At 56.5% G+C, this 20,683-nt stretch overlaps 1 protein-coding gene across 1 annotated transcript in view; it reads right to left on the bottom strand.

Moving 5' to 3' along the window:
• Positions 1-1,448: 1,448 nt before the first annotated feature.
• Positions 1,449-20,683, bottom strand: part of LOC104300222 (sucrase-isomaltase, intestinal) — a 57,983-nt gene continuing 38,748 nt past the window's right edge. The window contains exons 15-25 of the mRNA XM_054172856.1: positions 20,486-20,603; positions 17,208-17,379; positions 15,853-15,969; positions 12,379-12,533; positions 10,388-10,472; positions 9,043-9,099; positions 8,046-8,170; positions 7,370-7,458; positions 6,385-6,434; positions 4,988-5,158; positions 1,449-1,466 (exon numbers count right to left, since the gene is read on the bottom strand). Coding sequence (XP_054028831.1) covers positions 1,449-1,466; positions 4,988-5,158; positions 6,385-6,434; positions 7,370-7,458; positions 8,046-8,170; positions 9,043-9,099; positions 10,388-10,472; positions 12,379-12,533; positions 15,853-15,969; positions 17,208-17,379; positions 20,486-20,603 — 1,157 coding nt within the window. The remainder of the gene's footprint in view (positions 1,467-4,987; positions 5,159-6,384; positions 6,435-7,369; positions 7,459-8,045; positions 8,171-9,042; positions 9,100-10,387; positions 10,473-12,378; positions 12,534-15,852; positions 15,970-17,207; positions 17,380-20,485; positions 20,604-20,683) is intronic.

The raw sequence follows: 20,683 nt of genomic DNA, 5'->3' as shown, positions 1-20,683 counted from the left end.
CGCTCGCTTCCTGCAGGCCCTCCCCGCGCAACCTCCGACTCCGGCTCCGGGCCCCGAGGCCTTCTGCCCCTCTCCGCTCGCCGGCGGCGGCCACGGCGAAGCCCCCGGCGGCCACCCGCCGCCCGCGGCCCGGCCGGGGCCCGGCTGCTCCCCGTGTCTCCGCTGCGGGCCCGCTCCGCACGGCTGCCGGCCCGCGGCGGGGCCCAGCCCGGGGCCTCCCGGCGGGCCCCAGCGCGGCTTCGCCCTCGGGGGCGGCCCCAGCGACAGCCTCACCTGCCCCAGCCGCGGCCCTGCCTGCCCTGCCTGTGCTGCCTTTGGGCCCGGCCTGAGGCCTGCTTTTGGGCCCGGCCTGAGGCCTGTTTCCGGCCCTGGTCCGAGGCCTGCTTTGGGGCCTGCTCAAGAGCCTACTTCTGGGCCTGGCCTGCAGCTTACTTCAGGGCCTAGTCAAGAGCCTACTTTGGGGCCTGGTCTGAGGCCTACTTCGGGGCCTAGTCAAGAGCCTACTTTGGGGCCTGGTCTGAGGCCTACTTTCAGCCCTGGTCTGAGGCCTACTTCGGGGCCTAGTCAAGAGCCTACTTTGGGGCCTGGTCTGAGGCCTAGTCAAGAGCCTACATTTGGGCCTGGTTGGGAGCCCAGCCTGGGCCCCCAGCACAGCCCCGGGGGCAGCCCCAGGGGCCAGGAGAACTCAGAGCAGCGCTGCTGCACCAAGCAGGAGGCACCGGGCCAGGCCCAGGGCCTGCCGGGGCCTCTCCACCATGTCTGGAGGCCCTGGCCCTGAGCTGTGGACACTTGGGCCTGGGGTGGGGGGTTGGGGGGAGGGCGGGGGGGGGGGGGGGTGCTTTTGTGTCCTCCCAGTAAGCAACTGGGAGGATGACCGGGGTGGGGGGGGGGGGGAATGGGGGAGCTGGGAGGAAGGCTCCTTGGGAGGGGATGGGAGGAGGTCAGGGTTTAATGGGGGGACTGGGGAGGAGGAGGAGGATGGTTTGGACTGGTTGTGCTGGGAGGAAGATGATGGTGGTTTGAACTGGTTTTACTGGGAGGAGGAAGACTGCCTTGAACTGGTTACACTGGGAGGAAGACTGGCTTGAACTGGTTACACTGGGAGGAAGACTGGCTTGAACTGGTTACACTGGGAGGGACTGGGCACTCCACTGCCATACTGGGAGGGCTGAGGCACTTCCCAGTCTCCCTTGGCTGCCCTCAACTTGACGTTTTCTGCCCCAAACCATCACCCCCCCCCCCAGCTCCTGGAGACCTCCTCTGGGCTGGGGCCTTCCTTCCAGCCTCCCTTGAACTGGGTGGAACTGGGAGGAACTGGGAATGGCTCTGGGTGTCCTCAGGTGGGGGGAAGGGTGGAGCTGGAGGCAGGGGTGGGGTAGCAGCTTCGATTTTTGGGGTGAAACCCTCCACATTTGGAGGCTCTGCACACGTTTTTGCCTCCAGCCCAGTTAGTTCCAGTTGCCAAACTGGGAGAGGGGGGAGAAAAAAAGAGGGGGAGGGGGAGGGGGGAAGGGAAAAACCTTTGGTGCTTTTGATAACTTTTTATCAATTTTTGGACCCAAATCTGATTCTTTTGTGGCTTCCTTCCCCCTCTTTTTTTTTTTTTTCCCTTCAGTATCTCTGGGGGAGAAGGAAAGGAAAAACTAAGATTAAACTCCAGAAAGAGACTAATTTTGGTGCCCCCTCCCCAACCTTCCCCCAACATCTCCTGCCCTGGTAGGGATGTGGTGAATGGTGCCCGGGGGGTGGAGGTGAATGAATGGTGCCCAGGAGGTGGTGGTGAATGAATGGTCCCTGGGGGGGATGGTGAATGAATGGTGCCCAGGAGGTGGTGGATGGATGGTGCCCAGGGGGTGGAGGTGAATGAGTGCTGCCCAGAGGGTGGAGGTGAATGAATGGTGCCCAAGGGGTGGTGGTGAATGAGTGGTGCCCAGGAGGTGGAAGTGCATGAGGGTGGTGAATGAATGGTGTCCAGGGATTGGTGAATGAATGGTGCCCAGGGGTGGAGGTGAATGAATAGTGCTCAGAGGGTGATGAATGAGTGGTGCCCAGGAGGTGGAAGTGAATGAATGGTGCCCAGGGATTGGTGAATGAATGGTGCCCAGGGGTGGAGGTGAATGAATGGTGCCCAGGGGGTGGAGTTGAATGAATAGTGCTCAGAGGGTGATGAATGAGTGGTGCCCAGGAGGTGGAAGTGAATGAATGGTGCCCAGGGATTGGTGGTGAATGAATGCTGCCCAGGGGTTGCTGCATGAATGCTGCCCAGAGGAAGGTGAATGAATGGTGCCCAAGGGGGTGGAGGTGAAGGATTGGTGCCCAAGGGGGGGATAAATGAGTGGTGCCCAGGGGGTGGAGGTGAATGAATGCTGCCCAGGGGGTGCTGAATGAATGCTGCCCAGAGGAAGGTGAATGAGTGGTGCCCAGGGGGTGGAGGTGAATGAATGGTGCCCAAGGGGGGGATAAATGAGTGGTGCCCAGGGGGTGGGGGTGAATGAATGGTGCCCAAGGGGGGGATAAATGAGTGGTGCCCAGGGGGTGGAGGTGAATGAGTGGTGCCCAAGGGGGGGATAAATGAGTGGTGCCCAGGAGGTGGAGGTGAATGAATGCTGCCCAGAGGAAGGTGAATTGAGTGCTGCCCAGGGGGTGGAGGTGAATGAATGCTGCCCAGAGGAAGGTGAATGAGTGGTGCCCAGGGGGTGGAGGTGAATGAGTGCTGCCCAGAGGAAGGTGAATGAGTGCTGCCCAGGGGGTGGAGGTGAATGAGTGGTGCTCAGAGGGTGATGAATGAGTGGTGCCCAGGAGGTGGAAGTGCATGGGGGTGGTGAATGAATGGTGTCCAGGGATTGGTGAATGAATGGTGCCCAGGGATTGGTGAATGAATGCTGCCCAGGGGGTGCTGAATGAATGCTGCCCAGAGGAAGGTGAATGAATGGTGCCCAGGGGGTGGAGGTGAATGAATGGTGCCCAGGGGGTGGAGGTGAATGAATGGTGCCCAGGGGGTGGTGAATGAATGTTGCCCAGGGCGGGGGGGAATGAATGGTGCCCAGAGGGTGGAGGGGAATGAATGATGTCTTGGGGAGGGTGGGGGGCGGGGGTGGGGTGTATGTGTGAATGAATGCTGCCCAGGGGGTGATGGTGAATGAATGGTGCCCAGGGGGTGATGGTGAATGAATGGTGCCCAGGGGGTGGTGAATGAGTGGTGCCCAGAGGGTAGAGTTGAATGAATGGTACCCAGGGGGTGGAGGTGAATGAATGGTGCACAGGAGGTGGTGAATGAGTGCTGCCCAGGGGGTGGAGGTGAATGAGTGCTGCCCAGGGGGTGGAGGTGAATGAGTGCTGCCCAGGGGGTGGAGGTGAATGAATGGTGCCCAGGGGGTGGAGGTGAATGAAGGGTGTCCAGGGGGTGCTGAATGAATGCTGCCCAGAGGAAGGTGAATAAATGGTGCCCAGGGGGTGGTGAATGGTGCCCAGAGGGTGGAGCTGAATGAATGGTGCCCAGAGGGTGGTGGTGAATGAGTGGTGCCCAGAGGGTGGTGCTGGGGAAGGTTGCCATGGAAACATCAACTTCAACTTCCAGATCATTTTGGGGGGGTTGTTGCTCTTCCATCTTTTTTGTTTTCCTGGGAGGACCCCAATCAGAACTTCCACCTGGGCAAATCCCTTCCCTCCCCCCCAGCCCTGACCCATCCCCATCCCACACCCATGGATTCCATTTGGCAAGTCCCAGGTCATGGTTAGGTTGGAAAAAACCAATCACACCCCCCCAGAAAAAAACTATTTCCTTCATTTGGGAAGTCTCCAAGGCCAGGTTGGAGGAGGTCTGCTGGCAGATGTCCATGGCAGGGGGTGGGGCGAGGGTGGGGGTTGGATCTTGGCTGACTTTTGAGGTCCTTTCCAATCCCTTTCTGTGACTGAATGATCGAGGAGGGGGAGGGGGTGGAGGTGGGGAGGGGATGGGGGTGGGGAGGGGAAGGTTGAGATCAACTCCAGACCACAGCTTCCTTCCTGTCCCCCCCAGCTGTGATTCAAGAAGAAAAGAGGCAGGAGGAGAAGGGGGAGGAAAAAACCCAACAACCCAAGCCCAAAGGTTTGGGAAGGTCTTGAGCAGGAATTCTCTGGCCAGCAACTCCAGGAGGTCTTTCTTTACGTCCACTGCAACCTGTAGGCCTCTCCCAGCTGGAGCTGCAGGTTGGTGATCTCCAGGACCTTTGAAAAACCAAACCCAAACCGAATCAATCAAAAGCCAGCAGTGAGCCTGCCCTGAAGGTCTCCAGAGGTAGGCTGGAGGACAGAGAAGAAAGCAGCTTCTGGTTGAGTCCAGGTTCATCCTCCTTGCCAACCCCCACCCCAGGGCAGGCCACCCAGGAACACATCCACTGGGGTTGGAAAGCCTCCAGAGGTCATCCAGTCCAACCCCACCCCTGCCAGAGCCCAGCACAGGTCACCCAGGACCACATCCAGGTGAGGCTGCGAAGCCTCCAGAGAAGCCTCCACAACCTCCCTGGGCAGCCTGCTGCAGGCCTCTTGCACCCTCACCCCATACAGAAGTTCCTCCTCCTGTTGAGGTGGAACCTCCTGGGTTCCAGCTTGTGCCCTTTGCTCCTTGTCCTATCCCTGGGCACCACCAACCAGAGTCTGGCACTTCCATCCTGACCCCCAGCCCTCAGGTATTGATAGGCATTGATCAGGTCCCCTCTGTTGGACTCTCCAGAAGGTCTCTGTCCTTCTGGAGGAGGAGGAAGAGGAGGAAGCGGAGGAAGAGGAGATGAAGGCCTCCATGGTTCTCCATCCCTCCCTGCTCCTCAATCCCTCCAAGACCCTCAAGCCTTTCCCTGCTCCCCAGCAGCTCAGTCCCCAACCTCTCCTGCTCCCTGGGGTTGCTCTTTCCCAGGTGCAAGACTCTCCCTCGATGACCTTCATCCCACCTCTCCCTCCTCTCTTTCAAAGCCAGGAGGCCCTCCCCCCACAAAGCCTCCTCCTGGCTCACCTGGGTTTGGCTGTTGTAGGTCACAGAGTGAGAAGAAGGAATCTGTTGGCCATTCTGTGTCACTGTCACCGTCTGGGCAGCTGAGGCCACCCCCAAGACCTTCACCTGAGTGAATCTCAGCTGGTTGGGGTCCACATAGCCACTGTGCAGGACCTGCATCTCCAGAACGTTCTGAAGGGAGAGGACAAAGGAGAAATAAAACTTTCAGTGACTTCACCTGGGCCAAGAATAAAACTCTGTGACCCTCAAGCCCTCCAAGGTTCTCCATCCCTCCATGACCCTCCATCCCTCCATGACCCTCCATCCCTCCATGGTTCTCCATCCCTCCAGGGTTCTCCATCCCTCCAGGGTTCTCCATCCCTCCAGGGTTCTCCATCCCTCCAGGGTTCTCCATCCACCCCTTTTATATTAAAGTATTAAATCCAGATATTAAATCATAAAATCCAGATGTTTAGGTATAAAATTGAGGGAAGGAGAGGGAGGGGGGAGAGGGGGAGGGGGGAGGGGGAGAGGGGGGAGAGGGAGAGGGGGGAGAGGGAGAGGGGGGAGAGGGAGAGGGGGGAGAGGGAGAGGGGGGAGAGGGGGGAGAGGGGGGAGAGGGGGGAGAGGGGGGAGAGGAGCCTGGGGGAGAGGGGGGAGAGGAGCCTGGGGGAGAGGGGGGAGAGGAGGGGAGAGGAGGGGGGAGAGGGAGAGGAGGGGGGAGAGGGAGGGGGGGAGGGGGGAGAGGGGGGGAGGGGGGAGGGGAGGGGGGGGAGGGGAGGGGGGGGGGGAGGGGGGGGGGGGAGGGGGGGGCGGGGGGGGGGGGGGAGGGGAGGGGGGAAGGGGGGGGGGAGGGAGGGGGGGGGGGAGGGGGGGGGGGGAGAGGGGGGGGAGGGGGGGGAGGGGGGAGGGGGAAGGGGGGGGGAGGGGGGGGGGAGGGGGGAGGGGGGGGGGGGGGGGGAGGGGGGGGGGGGGAGGGGGGGGGGGGGGAGGGGGAGGGGGGGGGGAGGGGGGGGGGGGGAGGGGGGGGGAGGGGGGGGGAGGGGGGGGGGGAGGCGGGGGGGGGGGGGGGGGGGGGGGGGGGGGAGGGGGGGGGGGGGGGGGGGGGAGGGGGGGGGGGGGGGGGGGGGGGCGGGGGGGGGGGGGGGAGGGGGGGGGGGGGGAGGGGGGGGGGGGGGGGGGGGAGAGAGGGGGGGGGGGGGGGGGGGGGGGGGGGGGGGGGGGGGGAGGGGGAGGAGGGGGAGGGAGGGGGGGGGGGGGGGAGGGAGGGGGAGGGAGGGGGAGGGAGGGGGAGGGAGGGGGAGGGAGGGGGAGGGAGGGGGAGGGAGGGGGAGGGAGGGGGAGGAGAGGGAGGAGGAGGGAGGGGGAGGAGAGGGAGGAGAGGGAGGAGAGGGAGGGAGGAGGAGAGGGAGACTTACGTTGGCCACTGTGAAGTTATAGGAGATGTAGGATTTGCTCTCGATGGTCCCTAAAAGGTGGAGGAAGGAATTAGAGCTGCAGCTTCCGATTTGCAAAGATCAATCAATCAATCAATCAATCCTTTGGTTGCCAGCAGAGCTCCACAGGGTCCCAGAAGCCTTTTGGCCGGAGAAGGCTTTGCAGATCCTGGAGCCCAACCTTCTGCCCAGCACCTCCAGGGCACCACCAAGCCCTGGCCCTCAGCACCACATCTGCACAGCTTTGAAACCCCCTGCAGGGATGAGGACTCCACCGCTGCCCTGGGCAGCCTGGGCCAGGCCTGGACAATCCCTCAGGGGGAAGAAATTGTTCCTCATGGCCAACCTGAACCTCCCCTGGGGCAACCTGAGGCCATCTCCTCTTGTCCTGTCCCTTGCTCCTTAGAAGAGTCCAAGCCCCACCTGGCTCCAGCCTCCTCTCAGGGAGCTGTAGAGAGCAGTGAGGCCTCCCTCAGCCTCCTCTTCTCCAGACTCAACACCCCCAGCTCCCTCCCTCCAGCTGCTCCTCCCCAGCCCTCTTCTCCAGCCCCTTCCCCAGCGTGGTTGCCCTTCTCTGGACCTGCTCGAACCTCTCAATGTCCTTCTTGGGGTGAGGGCCCCAAAACTCAGCCTGGGTCTCAAGTTGTGTCCTCCCCAGTGCCCAGTCCAGGGGGGAGCAATCCCTGCCCTGCTCCTGCTGGCCACACTGTTGCTGCTCCAGGCCCAGGCTGCTGCTGGCCTTCTTGGCCACCTGGGCACCCCCTGAGCTCATCTCCAGCCTGCTGCCACCCTGCAACCTCCAGGTCCTTTCTCTGCTGAGCAGCTCCCAGCCACTCTGCCACAAGCTTGGAGCCTCCCTGGGGTTGTGACCCAAGAGCAGGACCCAGCACTTGGCCTTGCTGAGCCTCATCTGCTGAGCCTCATCTGCTGAGCCTCAGCCCACTGGCCTCAGCCCATGGAGCCTCACCTGTGGACTCTCCATCATCCCAGAACAACTCCCCAACTGCTTCCTTCTTGTCATCCAGCGCCACGATGAGGCCCATGGGGTTCTTACGGCTGAGGAAAGAAAACCAAAGCACCACCACAGAGCTTTTATTTGGGGTGCTCCTGGGCAGCCTGGAACCACCACCAAGGACTCAAAACCTTGAGGATTTGTTTTGCATTCAGTCCCTGGTTGAAGAAGGGTTTTGGTCATCAAAGCTTTCAGCACTGTCCTGCACCACATCCTGGTCTCCAAGCTGGTGCAGGATGGGTCCCACGGGTGGACCACTCAGTGGGTGAAGAACTGGCTTGATGGCAGCACCCAAAGGGTGGCTGAGTATGGGTCCATGGCCAGGTGGAGGCCAGTGACAAGTGGAGTCCCTGAGGGATCAGGACTGGGACCAGGCTTGTTTAACATCTTTGTTGGAGACATGGAGAGGGGCATTGAGTGCACCCTCAGCAGGTTTGCTGATGACACCAAGCTGTGTGGTGAGGCTGACAGGCTGGAGGGAAGGGATCCATCCAGAGGGACCTGGACAGACTGCAGAGCTGGGCCCATGACAATCCCTTCCCCCCCACTCCCTTTCCCCCTAACCCCCTTCCCCCCAACCCCTTTCCCCCCAGTGTGCTGCAGGCCAGGCTGAGCCTGCTGCAGGTTTCACCTGGCCACGGTGGTGGTGGCTGGCTGCTGGGTAGGGAGGATGTAGCCTCCTCGCAGGTGCACTCCCATCTTGTCTGCAGGAAGGTGCAGTGCCACCCACTGCTTCCTCTGGCCCAGGCTTGCTCCCTGATTCACAGGGGGAGAAAGGAGGAGGAGGAGGAGGAGGAGGAGGAGGAGGAGGAGGAGGAGGAGGAGGAGAAGGAGGGGGAGAAGGAGGAGGAGGAGAAGGAGGAGGAGGAGAAGGAGGAGGAGGAGAAGGAGGAGGAGGAGGAGGAGGAGAAGGAGGAGGAGGAGAAGGAGGAGGAGGAGAAGGAGGAGGAGGAGAAGGAGGAGGAGGAGAAGGAGGAGGAGGAGAAGGAGGAGGAGGAGGAGGAGGAGGAAGAGGAGGAGGAGGAGGAGGAGGAGGAGGAAGAGGAGGAGGAGGAGGAAGAGGAGGAGGAGGAGGAGGAGGAGGAGGAGGAGGAGGAGGAGGAGGAGGAGGAGGAGGAGGAGGAGGAGGAGGAGGAGGAGGAGGAGGAGGAGGAGGAGGAGGAGGAGGAGGAGGAGGAGGAGGAGGAGGAGGAGGAGGAGGAGGAGGAGGAGGAGGAGGAGGAGAAGGAGGAGGAGAAGGAGGAGGAGAAGGAGGAGGAGAAGGAGGAGGAGGAGAAGGAGGAGGAGGAGGAGGAGAAGGAGGAGGAGGAGAAGGAGAAGATTACACTACTGGCTCCTGAGATTTCTCAGTCCTTCCTTTTGCCTTCTTTCCACAGGACCCCAGTGTCTCAGCATGGTGGAGCTGGGAAGGGACCCCTGGAGCTCACTCAGTCCAACTCCCCCTGCTCCAGCAGGGCCAACCCCCAGCAGCTTGCCCAGGAGCACTGCTCAGGGTGGGGGGGTGTGGGGGGTGTGGACTGGATGATCTTTGGAGGTCCCTTCCAACCTCTAACATCCTCTGCTCCTGTGACCAAAAAGCCCCCCAGCTCCTCCCCCTCCCCCCCCCCCAAGCTGATTTCTTTACTCACTGAATCATAGTCGTACCAGACAGCGTCAGGGATATAGGCCTGGATGACCTCCACCCCCTGCAAGGGAAGCACAGAACTTCAGAACACAGAATCAATTAACCATTCACCACCCCCTGGGCACCCTTCATTCACCTTCCTCTGGGCACCATTCATTCACCTTCCTCTGGGCACCATTCATTCACCACCCCCTGGGCACCATTCATTCATCTTCCTCTGGGCACCATTCATTCACCTTCCTCTGGGCACCATTCATTCACCACCCCCTGGGCACCATTCATTCATCTTCCTCTGGGCACCATTCATTCACCTTCCTCTGGGCACCCTTCATTCACCACTCCCTGGGCACCCTTCATTCACCACCCCTCTCTGGCCACAATTTATTCACCACCCCCTGGGCACCATTCATTCACCACCCCCTGGGCACCATTCATTCATCTCCACCCCCTGGGCACCATTCATTCATCTCCACCCCCTGGGCAGCATTCATTCATCACCCCCTGGGCAGCATTCATTCACCACCCCCTGGGCAGCATTCATTCACCTTCCTCTGGGCACCATTCATTTACCACCCCCTGGGAAGGGAACCACCCAGGAGTCACTCCAGCTCCCTAGATAATCTCTTCCAGCATTCCTTGAGGTTCTACAATGAACAGAGGCTCACAGGATGTTAGGGCTTGGAAGGGACCTCTGAAGATCATCAAGCCCACCCCCCCCGTGCCAGAGCAGGACCCTGGGAGCAGCAGGATTCATCACAGAGTACATCAGGCTGGAAGGGAGCCTCCAAGATCATCTTGTCCAGCCCCCACCCCTGCAGGCAGCAGGGACATCTCCAACTAGAGCAGGCTGCCCGGGGATGGAGCCTCAACCACAGCCATGGACAACCTCTTCCAGCATCTCACCACCCTCAGTGTGCAGAACTTCCTCCTTGATGTCCAACCTAAACCTCCCCTGCTCCAGTTTCAGACCATTGCTCTTTGTCCTGTCACCACAGGTCCTCCTGAGCAGTCCTTCCTCAGCCTTTCTCAGAGGACCTAGACTGGGGGAGGCTGTTCTAAGGTCTCCCTGGCGCCTTCTCCTCTCTGCAGGCCAAACAGCCCCAATTGCCCTGACCTGTCTCCCACAGGAGAGCTTCCCCAGCCCTCTGATCATCTTGGTGGCCTCCACTGGGCCCACTCCAGCAGGTCCACATCCCCCCAGGAGGCAGTTTGAAGCCAAGGGAATAAAAGGAGGTGGCCTCAGGCTCACAAAATTCAGCTCCTTGGGGGTCTTTTTTCCTGCAGAAAAAGTGAGGCTGGGGTCTCCAGGAGGCCTCATTAGAAGGCATCAGGAAAGAGATGAGACCTACTGGATCGAGGACAGGGCTGATGAGGAGCCCAGGACCCCACAGGAACTGCCTGTCCACGCTCCAGGTGGTGTTTTCAGCGTAGAACCTGAGGGAGAAGGGAACCAGAGGCATTAATTGCGCAGGCTAATTAATGAGCTACTCATTAACACCATGGGAAGCAACCCTAATGGCCCAAGGGCTATTAGTTAATATCATCACAATCAACCCTAATGGCCCAAGGGCCTTGCTTGTCTAGGATCAACTCCTGGAGAGCATGAGGTGGTGATCACCATGGGGAGGGTGGAAGGGAGCTCTGGAGCTCACCCAGCCCCAGCCCCTGCTCCAGCAGGGCTCCCACAGCAGCCTGCCCAGGAGCACAGTGCCCAGGGGGGGTGGAAGCTGTGCAGAGAAGGAGACTCCACAGCCTCTCTGGGCAGCCTGCCTCCAGCAGCCTCACACCAAAGAAGTTTCTCCTCCTCCTCCTCAAATGGAACCTCCTGGGTGCCAGTTTGTGCCCCTGGCCCCTTGGCCTGGCCCTGGGCACCACTGAGCAGAGTCTGGCCCCAGCCTCTTGCCCCCCACAGCTCCTTTAGCTCCTGCTGAGCATTGCTCAGATCCCCTCTGGGCTGCCCTGCTCCAGGCTCTCAGCCTCAGGGGCTCCTCACAGAGCTGCTCCAAACTAAACCAATCCAAACCTAAACTAAACCCAAACCAAACTAAACCAAACTAAGCTCAACTAAACCAAACCAAGCTAAACTAAACCAAACCACACCTAAACCAGACTACAGTAAACATAAACCAGACCTAAACCAAAACTAAACCCAAACTAAATGCAAACTAAACCAAATCCAAACCCAAACTAAACCCAAACCAAACCAAAGCAAACTAAGCTAAACTAAACCAAACCACACTTAAACCACACTAAAGAAAACATAAACCAGTCCTAAACCAAAACTAAACTGAAAATAAACCAAAACTAAACACAAACTAAATGCAAACTAAACACAAACTAAACCCAAACCAAACCCTAAACCCAAACTAAACCAAACTAATCCAAACCTAAACCAAAGCAAAACCTAAACTAAACCCAAACCAAACTAAACTAAGCTAAACTAAACCAAACTGAATCAAACTAAACCAAACCTAAACTAAATCCAAACCAAACCCAAAACAAACCCAAACTAAACCAAACTAAGCTAAAGTAAACCAAACTAAATCAAACTAAACCAGACCTAAACCAAACCAAACTCCAAACTAAACCTAAACAAAACCCAAACTAAATCCAAACCAAATCCAAACTACATCAAACCAAACTAAGTTAAACTAAACCAAACCAAATCAAACTAAACCAAACCTAATCCAGACCTAAACCAAACCAAAACCCAAACCAAATCCAAACAAAACCACACTAAAACCAAACTAAACCAAACCAAGCTAAGCTAAGCTGAACTAAACCAAACTAAATCATACTAAGCCACACCTAATCCAGACCTAAACCAAACCAAACCAAACCGTAAACTAAACCCAAACTAAACCCAAACCAAATCCAAACAAAACCACACTTAAACCAAACCAAGCTAAGCTGAGCTGAACTAAACCAAACTAAATCAAACTAAGCCACACCTAATCCAGACCTAAACCAAACCAAACCAAACCGTAAACTAAACCCAAACTAAACCCAAACCAAATCCAAACAAAACCACACTTAAACCAAACCAAGCTAAGCTAAGCTGAACCAAACCAAACTAAATCAAACTAAGCCACACCTAATCCAGACCTAAACCAAACCAAACCAAACCGTAAACTAAACCCAAACTAAACCCAAACCAAATCCAAACAAAACCACACTTAAACCAAACCAAGCTAAGCTGAGCTAAGCTAAACTAAACCAAGCCAAACCGAAGCAAACCAAAGCAAACTAACTAAAGCAAAGCCAACTTAAAGCATGCTCGATGCAAACCAAAGCCAAGCAACTGCTTTGGAGCAGGAAGCCCTGGGGAGGCTGCACTCACTCGTGGAGGAGAGGCCTCAGCACCGTGTCCCCCCGCGTGTGAGCTCGGTAGAAGAGTGTGTAGAGGTAGGGCAGCAGGGTGTAGCGGATGTTCAGGTAGTGCTTGGAGCTGTTCACCAAGAGGGAGTTGGCTCCAAAGACAGCTGGGTCCTGGGGCTGGGAAGAAATCATTCAGGCCTCTTGGTGGTGGTGTTAGGAGTATTAGTACTCAGCATCATTAGTATTCAGCAGTAGCAGGATTTAGTGCTAGTATTCAGTGTGAGCATTAGTACTCAGCAGTGTTATTCAGTAAGTAGTAGCATTTATCACAGTATCAGTCAGGGTTGGAAGGGACCACAAGGATCATCCAGTTCCAACCCCCCTGCCATGGGCAGGGACACCCCACACTAGATCAGCCTGGCCAGAGCCTCATCCAGCCTGGGCTTAAAGACCTCCAGGGCTGGGGCCCCAACCACCTCCCTGGACAACCCATTCCAGGGCTTCACCACTCTCATGGGGAAGAACTTCCTCCTCACCTCCAGCTTCATTCCATTCCCCCTGGTCCTATCACTCCCTGAGATCCTGAGCAGTCCCTCCCCAGTCTTCTTGGAGCCCCCTTCAGATACTGGAAGGCCACAATTAGGTCACCTGGGAGCCTTCTCTTCTCCAGCCTGAACAGCCCCAGCTCCTTCAGTCTGTGCTCACAGCAGAGCAGCTCCAGCCCTCTGCTCATCCTCGTGGCCCTTCTCTGGACACCCTCCAGCCCCTCCAGATCCCTCTTGGGACAGGGGCTCCAGAACTGGAGGCAGGACTCCAGGTGGGGTCTCCCCAGAGCAGAGGGGGAGAATCCCCTCCCTTGCCCTGCTGGCCACACTTCTCTTGCTGCAGCCCAGGCTCTGGTTGGCTTTCCGGGCTGCAAGTGCACACTGAGAGCTCCTGCTGAGCTTCTCCTCCCCCAGCACCCCCAAGGCTCTCTCCTCAGGGCTGCTTTCCAGCCAGTCCCTGCCCAGCCTGGATTTGTGCCTGGGGTTGCCTTGACCCAGCTGCAGGACCCTGCCCTTGGTCTTGTTGAACCTCCTGAGGTTGGCTTGTGCCCACCTCTCCAGCCTGCCCAGGTCCCTCTGGATGGATCCTTTCCCTCCAGCTGTCTGCTGCCCCACACAGCTTGGTGTCATCAGCAACCCTGCTGAGGGTGCACTCAGTGCCACTGTCCATGGCACCCACAGAGATGTTGAACAAGCCTGGTCCCAGGACTGATCCCTGAGGGACGCTGCTTATCCCTGGCCTCCCCTGGGCCATGGACCCATGGACAGCCACATTTAGTATTAGTAGTCAGTAGTATTAGTCAGTAATAGTAGTAGTAGTGTTCAGTGTTAATATTCAGTATTCTTATTCAGCAGTAGTAGCAGCATTTAGTGGTAGTACTCAGTATTAGCATTAGTGTTCAGCATTGTTATTCAGTTGTAGTAGTAGTGGTATTTAGTATTAGTATTATTAATTGTTCTACTGTTACTACTACTACTGTTACTATTACTATTACTGTTACTATTGATTTGCTGGTGTCAGTGTGTTGGTACCGATTTAGTGGTAGTAGTATTGATGTAGTTGCATGAGTGTCAGTAGTAGCAGGAGTAGTATTTAGTATTAGTGTTCAGTATTAGTAGGAGGAGGAGGAAGAGGAGTATTTAGTATAGGTATATTGATTGTTGCTACTGTTACTATTCCTGCTACTATTGATTTGGTGGTGTTAGTGTGTTGGCATTGATTTAGAGGTAGTAGTATTGGTGGTGTAGTAGTAGCAATAATATTGATTTGTTAGTATTAGTGTATTAGTATTCATTATCATTAGTAGTAGTAGTATTTAGCATTGGTATTATTGTTGCTACTGTTACTATTCCTGCTACTACTGATTTGTTGGTGGTGTGTGTGTTGGCATTGATTTAGTGGTAGTAGTATTGATTTGTTGGTGTTAGTGTGTTAGCATTGATTTAGAGGTAGTAGTATTGGTGTAGTAGTAGTAATAGTATTGATTTGTTAGTGTTTGTATTCATTATCATTATTAGTAGTAGTAGTTTTTAGCATTGGTATTATTGTTGCTGCTGTTCCTATTAGTGCTACTATTGATTTGTTGGTGTTAGTGTGTTAGCATTGATTTAGAGGTAGTAGTATTGATGCAGTTGCATGAGAGTAGTAGTAGTGTTTAGTATCAGTGTTCAGTAGTATTATTAGTAGGAGGAGTATTTAGTATAGATATATTGATTGTTGCTACTGTTACTATTCCTGCTACTATGGATTTGGTGGTGTTAGTGTGTTGGCATTGATTTAGTGGCAGTAGTATTGATGCAGTTGCATGAGTGTTAGTAGTAGTAGTGTTTAGTATCAGTGTTCAGTAGTATTATTATTAGTAGGAGGAGGAGTATTTAGTATAGGTATATTGATTGTTGCTACTGTTACTATTCCTGCTGCTATGGATTTGTTGGTGTTAGTGTGTTGGCATTGATTTAGAGGTAGTAGTATTGATTTGTTGGTGTTAGTGTGTTAGCATTGATTTAGAGGTAGTAGTATTGGTGTAGTAGTAATGGTATTGATTTGTTAGTGTTTGTATTCATTATCATTATTATTATTAGTAGTATTTAGCATTGGTATTATTGTTGCTACTGTTACTATTAGTGCTACTATTGATTTGTTGGTGTTAGTGTGTTAGCATTGATTTAGAGGTAGTAGTATTGATGCAGTTGCATGAGTGTTAGTAGTAGTAGTGTTTAGTATCAGTGTTCAGTAGTATTATTATTAGTAGGAGGAGGAGTATTTAGTATAGGTATATTGATTGTTGCTACTGTTACTATTCCTGCTACTATTGATTTGTTGGTGTTAGTGTGTTAGCATTGATTTAGAGGTAGTAGTATTGGTGTAGTAGTAGTAATGGTATTGATTTGTTAGTGTTAGTATTAGTATTCATTATCAGTAGTAGTAGTATTTAGCATTGGCATTATTGTTGCTGCTGTTACTATTAGTGCTACTATTGATTTGTTGGTGTTAGTGTGTTGGCATTGATTTAGTGGCAGTAGTATTGATGATGTAGTATTGATATTGATGATTGTTATTGTTGTTGTTCTCTGATTCATCCAACCTGGCCTTGAACACCTCCAGGCAGGAGGCAGCCACAGCCTCCCTGGGCAGCCTGTGCCAGAGTCTCATCCTGAAGAGCTTCTTCCTCAGCCCCATTCTCACCCTTGTCTCCCTCAGCTTCAAACCATTCCCTCCTCCTGGTCCTGTCCCTGGACCCCCTCATGGGAAGTCCTTCTGCAGCCCTCCTAGAGGATGCCTTCAGCTATTGGAGGGAAGCTCTGAGGTCCTCCTGGGCGCCTTCTCTTCTCCAGGCTGGACACCCCCCTAGCTCCCTCAGCCTGGCCTCACAGCAGAGCTGCTCCAGCCCTTGGATCACCTTTGTGGCCTCCTCAGAGGTTCATCAGTGGAGCCCTGAGCCAGCACTTACAGCGCACTCCTCCGAGTTGTGGTTCCTGGAGAAAGGGTAGAAGGCTCCAACCTGCATCCAGCGCCGGCAGAGCTCCTCCGTGGTGTCCACAAAGAAGCCACAAATGTCTGCTCCAATCTTCAAACAAAAGGAAAGAAGGAGGAGGAGGAGGAAGAGGAGGAGGAGGAGGAAGAGGAGGAGGAGGAGGAAGAGGAGGAGGAGGAGGAAGAGGAGGAGGAGGAGGAAGAGGAGGAGGAGGAGAGTGAGAGAGAGAGGGAGAAGGGGAGGGGGTTTGAAACAACTCCAGGTCAGACCCCAACCATCAACCCAATCCCACCGTGGCCTCCAAACCAGGTTCCCAAGTGCCATGGCCACAGGTTCCTTGAACCCCTCCCGGGATGGGGACTCCACCACCTCCTTGGCCAGCCTGTGACAGCCTTTGAGAAACCTTTTGGTCAAGAAGTTTCCTCTCATCTTCAACCTAAACCTCCCCTGGGGCAGCTTGAGGTCATTTCTTCATTGCCTGAGAAGTACAAACCAACCTCAACATGTCTCCAACCTCCTCTCAGGGACTTGTAGAGCTCCTCTCAGCCTCCTCTTCTCCAGGCTGAACACCCCCAGCTGCTTCTCCTCAGCCCTCTTCTCCAGACCCTTCTCCATCTTCGTTGCCCTTCTCTGGACCTTCTCTACCCCCTAAATGTCTTTCTTGGGGGTGAGGAGCCCAAAACTCAGCCCAGGATTCAAGCTGTGACCTCACCACTGCCCAGTCCAGGGGCACCATCCCTTCCCTGTGACAGCTGGACTGGTTCTGGTCCGGGCCAGGCTGCTCATGGCCTTCTTGGCCACACCTTGGCTCGCCTCCAGCTGCTGTCACCCAGGACCCCCAGGTCCTTTCTCTGCTGGGCAGTTTCCAGCCACTGTGCCCCCAGCCTGGAGCCTTTCTGGGGCTGCTGTGACCCAAAGAGCAGGATCCAGCACTTGGCCTTGTTGAACCTCATCCCACTGACCTGGGGCTGTTGTGACCCAAAGAGAAGGACCCAGCACTTGGCCTTGTTGAGCCTCATCCCATTGACCTCAACTCAGGGATCCAACCTGTCCAGGTCCCTCTGCAGAGCCTCCAACCAGCACCCCCAGATCCTTTTTCCACCAGGCTGCTTCCCAGGTGCTCTGTCCCCAGCCTGGGACCTTTATAGGGCGGTTGTGAGCCAAGTGTAGGACCCAGGACTTGGCCTTTCTGAACCTCCTCCCACTGCCCTCAACCCGTGGATCCAACCTGTCCAGGTGCCTCTGCAGAGCCCTCCCCCTGCCCTCCTGTCAGTATGGATGCCCTGCTCCCACCCCATGCTGGGAAGGTTCCAAACCAGCTGGTTTCATACATAGGGGATTCCAAAGAGGCCAAATTCCAGCATGCCAGGTATGGCCCACTTGAGGTCGTCCCAGGAGGCTGTGTTGTCCCCCAGCCAGTGTCCTGTGAACTTCCCTGAGCCTGCAAAAGTGGACCTGGAGAGGAGGAAGCTGCGCTTGCCAGGGAACAAAACTTCGATGGCTCTGGAAGTGGAGAGAGGAGGAAAAAAAAGAGAGAGAAAGGGGAAAAAAAGCTTGGAATTGGGCAAAGAGGAGAGTGACAAATCTGTGAGCAGGGAAGGTCCTGAGGAGGCCCCAAGCTGATCACTACCTGGCGCTGCTCAGAGCTGATCACTACCTGGCGGCGCTCAGAGGGTGATCACTACCTGGTGCTGCTCAGAGGGTGATCACGACCTGGCGGCGCTCAGAGCTGATCACTACCTGGTGCTGCTCAGAGCTGATCACTACCTGGCGCTGCTCAGAGCTGATCACTACCTGGCGCTGCTCAGAGGGTGATCACTACCTGGCGCTGCTCAGAGCTGATCACTACCTGGCACTGCTCAGAGCTGATCACTACCTGGCAGTGCTTAGAGGGTGATCACAACCCGGCGGCGCCCAGAGGGTGATCACAACCTGGCAGCGCCCAGAGGGTGATCACTACCTGGCGCTGCTCAGAGGGTGATCACTACCTGGCGCTGCTCAGAGGGTGATCACGACCTGGCGGCGCTCAGAGGGTGATCACTACCTGGCGCTGCTCAGAGGGTGTTCACTACCTGGCACTGCTCAGAGCTGATCACTACCTGGCACTGCTCAGAGCTGATCACTACCTGGCAGTGCTTAGAGGGTGATCACAACCCGGCGGCGCCCAGAGGGTGATCACAACCTGGCAGCGCCCAGAGGGTGATCACTACCTGGCGCTGCTCAGAGGGTGATCACTACCTGGCGCTGCTCAGAGGGTGATCACTACCTGGCGGCGCTCAGAGGGTGATCACTACCTGGCGGCGCTCAGAGCTGATCACAACCTGGCGGCGCCCAGAGGGTGATCACAACCTGGCGGCGCCCAGAGGGTGATCACAACCTGGCGGCGCCCAGAGGGTGATCACAACCTGGCGGCGCCCAGAGGGTGATCACAACCTGGCGCTGCTCAGAGGGTGATCACAACCTGGCGGCGCCCAGAGGGTGATCACAACCTGGCGGCGCCCAGAGGGTGATCACTACCTGGCGCTGCTCAGAGGGTGATCACTACCTGGCGGCGCCCAGAGGGTGATCACGACCTGGTGGCACTCAGAGCTGATCACTACCTGGCGCGGCTCAGAGGGTGATCACAACCTGGCGCTGCTCAGAGGGTGATCACTACCTGGCGCTGCTCAGAGGGTGATCACTACCTGGCGGCGCTCAGAGCTGATCACAACCTGGCGGCGCCCAGAGGGTGATCACAACCTGGCAGCGCCCAGAGGGTGATCACTACCTGGCGCTGCTCAGAGGGTGATCACTACCTGGCGCTGCTCAGAGGGTGATCACTACCTGGCGGCGCTCAGAGGGTGATCACAACCTGGCGGCGCCCAGAGGGTGATCACAACCTGGCGGCGCCCAGAGGGTGATCACGACCTGGCGGCACTCAGAGCTGATCACTACCTGGCGCGGCTCAGAGGGTGATCACAACCTGGCGCGGCTCAGAGGGTGATCACAACCTGGCGCGGCTCAGAGGGTGATCACAACCTGGCGCTGCTCAGAGGGTGATCACTACCTGGCGCTGCTCAGAGCTGATCACTACCTGGCGCCGCTCAGAGGGTGATCACTACCTGGCGCTGCTCAGAGGGTGATCACTACCTGGCGCTGCTCAGAGGGTGATCACGACCTGGCGCTGCTCAGAGGGTGATCACGACCTGGCGCTGCTCAGAGGGTGATCACAACCTGGCGCTGCTCAGAGGGTGATCACAACCTGGCGCTGCTCAGAGGGTGATCACTACCTGGCGGCGCTCAGAGCTGATCACTACCTGGCGCTGCTCAGAGGGTGATCACTACCTGGCGCTGCTCAGAGGGTGATCACTACCTGGCGCTGCTCAGAGGGTGATCACGACCTGGCGCTGCTCAGAGGGTGATCACAACCTGGCGGCGCTCAGAGCTGATCACTACCTGGCGCTGCTCAGAGGGTGATCACTACCTGGCGCTGCTCAGAGGGTGATCACGACCTGGCGCTGCTCAGAGGGTGATCACGACCTGGCGCTGCTCAGAGGGTGATCACGACCTGGCGCTGCTCAGAGGGTGATCACTACCTGGCGCTGCTCAGAGGTCCATCACAATCATCAAGCAGCTGGATCATTGTGAGGAAGAAATATCAGCCATGGATCAGGATCAACCACATCAACCACGGATCCTGATCAGCCATGGATCCTCACCAACCATGGATCCTCATCAACCATGGACCCTCACCAACCCTGGATCCCGATCAGACATGGATCCTCATCAACCCCCAGGATGCTCTCTTGGCCACCAGGGCACATTGCTGGCCCATGGGGAACTTGCTGCCCACCAGCACTCCATTGTTCTTCCCCATGGAGCTGCTTTCCAGCAGGACCACCCCTGGTGGTCTGTCCTGGTGCCTGGGGTTGTTCCTCCCCAGATGCAGAACTCTGCTCTTGTCCTTGGACTTCCTGAGGTTCCTCTCCCAGCTCTCCAACCCCTGCCCAGGGATAGGACAAGGACCAGTGGGCACAAGCTGGAGCCCAGGAGGTTGCACCTCAACAGGAGGAACTTCTTCACTCTGAGGGTGCAGGAGGCCTGGGGCAGGCTGCCCAGAGGGGTTGTGGAGTATCCTTCTCTGGAGAAGACTTTACAGCCCCATCTGGATGTGGCAGGGGTGGAGTTGGACTGGATGACCTCTGGAGGCTTTCCAGCCCCACCTGGATGCATTGCTGGGTGACCTGTGCTGGATTCTGCAGACCTGCTCTGGCAGGGGGTGGGGGTTGGACTGGACTGGAAGATCTCCAGAGGTCCCTTCTCTGGAGAAGACTTTCCAGCCCCACCTGAATGCGTTCCTGGGTGACCTGTGCTGGATTATGTGGTCCTGCTCTGGCAGGGGGTGGGGGTTGGACTGGACTGGACTGGAAGATCTCCAGAGGTCCCTTCTCTGGAGAAGACTTTCCAGCCCCACCTGGATGTGTTCCTGGGTGACCTGGCTGGGCACCACCAGCCACCACCTCCACCCCTTTGGCGCCATCAGCAAACCTGCTGAGGGTCCACCCCAAACCTCCTCCTTTCCCCCCAGGGCCACCTGATGAAGATCTCGGCCCCCAGGCCCGGCCCTCACCTCCGCGTGGAGATGGCCATGGAGTAGCCGTAGAGGCTGTGGACATCATAGTGAATGCCAAGGTACTGCCTGGCATCCATGCAGGTGGTCATGGAGTAGAGCAGCCGGTTGACGACGTCTGGAAGGGAGACAAAAGGAAGCTCAGGAAGAAGATTGGAAACAAATTTCAAGACCAAAAAAACCAAACCCTGAACTTTT

Source organism: Dryobates pubescens, chromosome 25 (assembly GCF_014839835.1).
Source record: "Dryobates pubescens isolate bDryPub1 chromosome 25, bDryPub1.pri, whole genome shotgun sequence".
Classification (NCBI taxonomy): Eukaryota; Metazoa; Chordata; class Aves; order Piciformes; family Picidae; genus Dryobates; species Dryobates pubescens.
Note: the sequence above shows the minus strand (reverse complement) of the source record. Positions and strands in the feature narration are given on the sequence as shown.